Source organism: Eubalaena glacialis, chromosome 1 (genome assembly GCF_028564815.1).
Source record: "Eubalaena glacialis isolate mEubGla1 chromosome 1, mEubGla1.1.hap2.+ XY, whole genome shotgun sequence".
NCBI classification, from domain to species: Eukaryota; Metazoa; Chordata; class Mammalia; order Artiodactyla; family Balaenidae; genus Eubalaena; species Eubalaena glacialis.
The window spans coordinates 225,150,355-225,157,819 of NC_083716.1; the positions used below are offsets into that span (position 1 = coordinate 225,150,355).

At 44.8% G+C, this 7,465-nt stretch overlaps 1 protein-coding gene across 2 annotated transcripts in view; it reads right to left on the minus strand.

Moving 5' to 3' along the window:
* Positions 1–6,153, minus strand: part of FARSB (phenylalanyl-tRNA synthetase subunit beta) — a 67,496-nt gene extending 61,343 nt beyond the window's left edge. Inside the window, exon 1 of one of the 2 annotated variants that reach the window (XM_061187895.1) lies at positions 6,050–6,153. In XM_061187895.1, coding sequence (XP_061043878.1) covers positions 6,050–6,107 — 58 coding nt within the window. In that variant the 5' untranslated portion in view covers positions 6,108–6,153. The remainder of the gene's footprint in view (positions 1–6,049) is intronic. The other variant, XM_061187903.1, reaches the window with a different exon arrangement.
* Between the last annotated feature and the right edge of the window lie 1,312 nt (positions 6,154–7,465).

Genomic DNA, 7,465 nt, shown 5'->3' on the forward strand with positions numbered 1-7,465 from the left:
GAATACAAACCATCATTACTAGTATATTCTAGTAAGAAGCTGGTCTTAAGATTCCTGTTCCTGACATTGAACTTCCATTTAACAAACATTTATTGAGCACCTACTATGTGTCGGCACTGTACTAGGTGCCAGGGCTACAGAGATAAATAAGATACAATTCTTGCCTTAACTATGCCCTACTCTAGTAAACCAGATGTGTAAATACAGTTATGGTTAAGTGCAAGGTACTGAGTTGGCACAAAGGAAGCAATCAACTCCACTGAGAGTCAGCGAAGGCTTCACAGAAAGGATGAATTCATTAGGCAGGGACTGTGGGGAATGAGACAAATGCATGGCAAATTTGGGACGTTCCATATGAATGAAGCGTGAGGTTCATGTCAGGAAGAGATATGATGAAAAACGTAGAAAGAAGTCAGCTCAAGATGCCAAGGGATTTGCCCTCTGTCCTGCCCGAGGCAATGGGGAGTTACACTAAAGGATTTCCAGCTGGATAATAGCATGATTAGACCTGCATTTTAAAGAATGGTGGTGGACAAATTGGAGCAGAGAATCTACTGCCACAGACAAGCGAGACAGTTGGGACTTGGTTAAAGCAGCCAGCAGTGAGTCTGGGGGAGAAGGAAGAATGTGCGAAACGTCAGGGGCTTTATCTGTAAGGCTCAAGGACTGACTAGGAGGTGGGAACAGTGAGTGAGCAGGAGGCGTGGGCAATGGCTCCCAGGCCCCTGGTGCGGGTGAATGGGTATCACTAGGGCAGGAAATAAGAGAGGCCCCCATGACCCCTGCCTCCTGGTACTCACACCGTTCACGTCTCAAGCAACCACATGAGTGAGCTGGGAAGCAAACTCCAGCCCAACCAAGCCCTGAGATGACTGCAGGCCCCGCTGACAGGTTGACTGCAACCTGGTGGAAGACCCAGAGCCAGATCACCCAGCTATGCCACTCCTCCCCCAATTCCTCTCTCAGAAGCTGTGTGAAATGATAAAGGCTTGTTGTTTTACCCTCCTAAGTACTGGAGTAATTTGTTATGTAGCAACAGATAACTAACACAGACTTCAGTCACTGGACGTAGAGTGCTGCCATAACAAAACACGGGAAAACATGGGGAAGGCTTTGGAATCAGGAGGAGGTGGGCTTTGAGAGTGTAAATGAAAACCTAAAGTGCCTTGACAAAGCTGTTAATAGAAGCCTCAGTCTCTGATAAGGATGCCAGTGAGGATATGAAGGAAAGTGACGAAGTGCTATTGGAAACTGACAGAAGGGGTATCCTTTTTATGTAGAGGCAAAGTTTAGCAACACTGTTGCCTACAGTTATGGGGACTGGAGAAAAGGTACCTACTCAACCGGGTGACTTAACTAACCTTTCCAACCAGTGCTGAAAGTGTCTCCTGGTTTATACTGTGAGAGAAGAGATAAACTAAAGGAAAGACTATTAAACAAAAAGGAGCCAGGACCTAAAGGTTTTAAGAATTCTCAGCCTCCCCAGATGTAAAAAAAAAAGCTAAGAAATGGTTCTGAAGAACTTAGGGGCAGGACAGGAATAAAAACGGAGACGTAGAGAATGGACTTGAGGACACGGGGAGGGGGAAGGGTAAGCTGGGACAAAGTGAGAGAGTGGCATGGACATATATACACTACCAAACGTAAAATAGATAGCTAGTGGGAAGCAGCCACATAGCACAGGGAGATCAGCTCGGTGCTTTGTGACCACCTAGAGGGGTGGGATAGGGAGTGTGGGAGGGATGGAGACGCAAGAGGGAGGAGATATGGGGATATATGTATAGCTGATTCACTTTGTTATAAAGCAGAAACTAACACACCATTGTAAAGCAATTATACACCAATAAAGATGTTAAAAAAAAAAAAGAAATGACTTCTGATCAAAGAGCAAACCCAGAGCATTTCCAGGAAACGTGGTCAAAAGATGAATCAAGGGCATGATTGTAAAATCTTAAGACGCAGTAAAATCAAAGGCACTATTCATTCAGAAAAAAGGCACTACATATAAAGAAAATAAGGGTGTGCCTCACAAATTTATTCAGTCACACAACTGAGCTTAAATAAGAGCACTGGGGCTTCCCTGGTGGCGCAGTGGTTGAGAGTCTGCCTGCCAATGCAGGGGACACGGGTTCGAGCCCTGGTCTGGGAAGATCCCACATGCCGCGGAGCAACTGGGCCCGTGAGCCACAACTACTGAGCCTGCGCATCTGGAGCCTGTGCTCCGCAACAAGGGAGGCCGCGATAGTGAGAGGCCCGCGCACCGCGATGAAGAGGGGCCCCCGCTTGCCGCAACTACAGAAAGCCCTCGCACAGAAACGAAGACCCAACACAGCCAATAAATAAATAAATAAATTTAAAAAAATAAAAATAAAAAAATAAGAGCTGTATCAGCAAAAGGTACAAAACAGCTTATTTCAGAGATCTGTGGGTGGTGTGGCTTTTGACTAATGAAGTGGAAACCAGCAAAATTGACCAAAGACCCACAAAGTTTAAAAAAAAAAAAAAATGCAGAAACATGGCAAGCTGGAGCTGAAAGGGATAGAGACGGGACAAAATGAAGTCTTTGAGCCCCCAAAATTCTATTAGTGGGAAGTAGACCAAGAAAACTAATCAGCTGTAAAGCACGTGCTTTCTTTCACCAAAAAATAAAATAATGAGGATCACCCAGAGGGTGGAACCAAGAGCCTAGAAGGTAGGGCAGAACCATGGACACTGATCCCAGGCCTTGAGATCTGATCAAGAATACGCAACATTTGCCAGCTCAGTTTCAGAACTGCCATGGACTAATAACTCCTTTGTGTCTCCCATTTTCCCCATTTGAAGAAGAATGTCCTATGCCTGTCCTACCACTGTATGTTAGGTGCAGGTGGGGCAGATAACCTGTCTCTTTAGTCTCTCAGGCCAAGAGTAATTCTACTCAAGCAGCTGTACTTAAGGAACTATACCCGAAGAGCCTCATCCACAACTGGACCTGATTTAGCTGATGAGACTCTGGATTCTGAGCTGCTTCTGTAATGGGATGACACTTCCTGGGGCCTTGGGAGGGCGTGTATGTGGCATGTGGGAAGAACATGAATCACTGGGGGCCAGAGGGCAGACTGTAGTAGCCAGGCCCCAAGATGGCCTCCAAGAACACCTGCCTCCTGGTATTCACACCCTTTGTAGTCTTCACCCACACGGTGCCAGAACTGGTCTGTGTGACCTAGAGAATATGACAAGGGATGGTGTATCCCTTACGAGATGTTAGTAAAAACTGTGGCTTCTATCTGGAGCACTCTCTCGACTACCTGCTCTCCTGGACCTCTCACTCTGGGACAAACAAGCCGCCATGTTGCAAGCAGTCCTATGGAGAGGTCCAGGTGGGAGGCACTGAAATCTCTGACCAAAAATCAGCAAGGAACTGAAGTCTGCCAACAAGCACTTGAGTGAACTTGGAATTGGACTCTCCAGCCCCAGTTAGGCCTTGAAATGACTAGAGTCCTGACACTTTCACTACAACCAGGTGAGAGTCAGAACCACCCAGCTAAGCCACTTCCCAATCCTTGGGCCTCAGAAACATATAACAAATGACTGTTGTTTTAAGCTGCTAAATTTGGGGGTAATTAATTATGCAGTAATAGATAACTAAATGGTTACTTACCAAATTGTACAGAATCATTAAAATATACTGAATCCTCTACTGAGTCCTAATTATCATACAATTTGTTTTATTCCTTTCAGCTGTATTTCATGCACTTAGACGGACGAATCAACAATGAAATCACGATTAATGATCCCCTCTAACAAAATGACACACCTAAGTAACTACATCTTCAAGGTTCATGATATACACAGGTGGCTCTGGCCACATTGCCAGCAATTACACCAAGGCAGAACAGGGCCAGAATTGAAGAACAGTGAAAACAAACCAGTTAACAAAAAAACGAGTGGCAAGAGGAAAACATGTGAGCAGAAAGGCGATAAAAAAGGTAGACTAAGGAGACAAAACTGCCCCAGAGGAGCAAAATGAACAGAATAAAAGCAGCCTGAAAAATATCCTTTGCTTATCCTTGATAAGCAAATAAGTGGTGAAAGGCAATGACTGATGAAACAATGGAATTTAGGACAGACAAAAAGAAAGCCCTAGAGGGACTGAAAAAAAAAGAATGGGGATAGAAAAGAGTGAATGAGACATTACCTGTAAACAAGAAAAAAAGAGGAAGACAGAAAGACAGAAAAGGGGGGAGGGGGCAAGAAACAAGCCGGATCCACGCTGCTTGCAAACGAGATGCTTTGCCAAACATGTTTTTCCAACTTTGACCTCAACCTAATTTACATTTAAAAGATTTCAAGAAAGAACATGTGAAATATAAACTAATGATAAGTATTATTTCTGACCCATGTGAAGTACACCTCAACATCAATCTTCCTGACTGAAATTTTAATGAGTCAGTAGTCCACAGATATTTATGGATAATCAAGCTTACCTGATCTCTCTCAATATGGAAAAGGGGAGGAGGCATCTAGAGAATATATTAAAACATCAGATGACAGTAAACAGGTAATAAATCATCATTTCTTAAAACCTGACTTATTTCTTACTTTCCCAGATATGGATACACAGGTGGGAACTGATCATAGATGTACTGAACAAATTTTTGCTACACACCATCTTGTGTAATTCAGGTATATCATACACAATTAGTGAGAATATGGTTTAGAAGGATGGATAAGAAATATAAAAAAGCATAGTATGAAATAAAAAGTATAGGGAATTAGAGCTCTGTTTAGAGGACAAGAGTATTACCTCTATTTTCAGGGACTTAGGGCAGAACCCTAGGGAGAATAACACTTTAAGAACACAACTGACCCTTGAACAAGGCAGGGATCAGGGGTTCCCAGCCTTCCACCAAGTCCAGAATCGCTGTAACTGTAACTTGTACAGTTGGCCCTCCTGGGTTCCGCATGGGAGGATTCAACAACCATGGATTATGTAGTACCTTAGTATTTACTGTTGAAAATAATTCCTTCTATAAATGGACCCACCCAGTTCAAACCTGGATTGTTCAAGGGTCAACTGCACATAATATCCAAAAATGCACCTTAAGAAACGTTTTAAAAAGCTAATTTTATTTTCACAGTAATATCTTACTGGAGGAAGCAGTATCTGTTAAACCGACTAGACCTTTGTTATATTGAGCCCTAAAACCAAAAACAGCTCTCACAAACCAATTATCACTGCGGTCACACAAGCTGATGATATGGAACATGGCAGATGTCACTTCAACTGCTACACGTATAGGGTAACTGATAATCGTACTTAATATTTCTCCCTTTTTTTTACTGGTAGTGTTTTTAAAACTGAAGAGATGAAGCGTAGCCTGAAGACGAAGCCCACCGAGTAAAGACTCCTTGTCACTCTGGGCTCAGCCCACGTTACCACGCTATCTAATGCTGTTCTTAGCACAATATCTTTTTTGTTTCCCTGCTAGCACTTAACATTATCCGAAATCATCTTATTAATATGCTGGTTTTATTATCTGCCTGCTTCATCAGAATGTGAACGTGGACCTGATGTGCCCTGTGCACCGCTGTGTTCCCAAAGCACTTAGAACAGTGCCTGGCACATAACAGGCGCTCAGTAAACGTGAATAAAAGTAAAACTAAGAAAGAAGGCCGCCCTCCCACACACACACATCCTGTTGCTCACAAATGGAGTTCCCACAGCGCTCTTCTTATTGCACTTATGAACTACACTCGGGAGGCAACCCGGAGCTTCATTCCTATTCTATCCCCTGGCATCAGACACGCAGCAGGCGCTCGATATCGCTGAATGAATGACACAGTGAGCCCAACACGTGCGGTGATGCAATGGCACCCACGGAGACACCGGTTCCCAGAGGCTACATGGGCCCAGCAGGGCCGCCGGGGACTTTATACCCTATCTAGAACTCGAACGCCCAAGGCCAAAACCTGCGGGGCAGCATGAACGTTGCCACGATGCCTTTTTGCAGGGGGTCCCAGACTCTGAGGAGAGGCGCAGAGCCCAGGCTATGGGACGTGCACTCACTGTAGGTCCGGCCCAGGGCTCGGAAGAGCAAATCCCGCTTCAGGCTGACAGTCGGCATGGCGAGTCCGGCCCACTGCGCCTGCGCGGCGAGCTGGCCTGGGCGCGGCGAGCTGGCCCGGGCTTGGCGACCGAGGTGTGTAGGACCCGGCCCCTTCCGTGCGGGCTGTCTTGAATATCGCCAGTTTTCTTCCAAAAGCTCCGCCTCTCTTTTCTCAGCTGAAAGCAGGTAAATTGCCATCACTAACCTCAGTAAATCTAGCTTCGTTGGGTGAATAAACTATAGGCTGAAAAAGGAGACATAATTGGATAAAATGGGCTAGGATTTGATGGGCAATAAAATGAACAGCCCGCGAAAGCCCTCACGCCTCCAACACACTACGGACGGAGGACGCCAAGCTAGGGGGCGGGGCGAGGGGCGCGTGCGTAAGGGGGCGGGACCTCGTGGTGGAGAATCCTCCTGGGAGGGGGTGAGACTGTGAGTAGGCGGGGACTTAGGCAGCCGGGATAGAAGGAAGTGCAAAACTAAGTAGTGGGAGCGAGAGAAACTGTTAGTAGTTCTGCTTTTATCTCATTCCTTGATCTCCTACACCCGCTACGTGTTACAACTGTGCTTTTTTAAACCTTACAGCAGTCCTATTAGGGAGGCTTCCTTAGAAACGTCTTTTTAAAAGAGGAAACAGACTGACATTTACTCGTTCTGTACTGGCAGATGCTGGGCTCAATCCTCTGCCAGCCTTAGCAGATCTCCTTCTAACAGCCCTCAGTGTAATAGGCAGAATTACAACCCACAAATATATCAAGCCCTAATCCCCAGAACCTGTAAATGTTACCTTAAATGGAAACAGTATTTTCAGATTAAGTTAAAGATTTCCAGATGGAGCGACTCTTCTGGATTATCAAAATGGGCCACTAATATGTATAAAATGGATAACTAATAAGAACCTGCTGTATAAAAAAAATAAAATTCAAAAATTCAAAAAAAAAATAAATAAAAATTTAAAAAATTAAAAATAAAATAAAACTACCAATTCAAAGAAAAAAAGGGGGGGGGCCCTAAATGCAATCACATGTATCTTTATAAGAGGAAGTTAGAGGGAGATTTGAGAAAAACAGAAGAGGGGAGGCAGTGTAACCACTGGAGCAGAGATTGAAGTGATGCAGCCACAAACCAAGGAATGCCGGCAACCACCAGAAACTGCAGAGGCAAGGAAGGATTCTCTCCTAGCCTTCTGGAGCAGCCCTGTAGTGTCTCTGGACACATTGACTTGAGCTCAGTGAAACTGATTTTGGACTTCTGACCCCCGGAGCTGTGAGAGAATAAATTTCTTTGTTTTAAACCACCAAGTTTGTGGAAATGTTACAGCAGCCATGGGGAACTAATACACCAGGGTAGGTGCTACCATTATTCTCATTTTA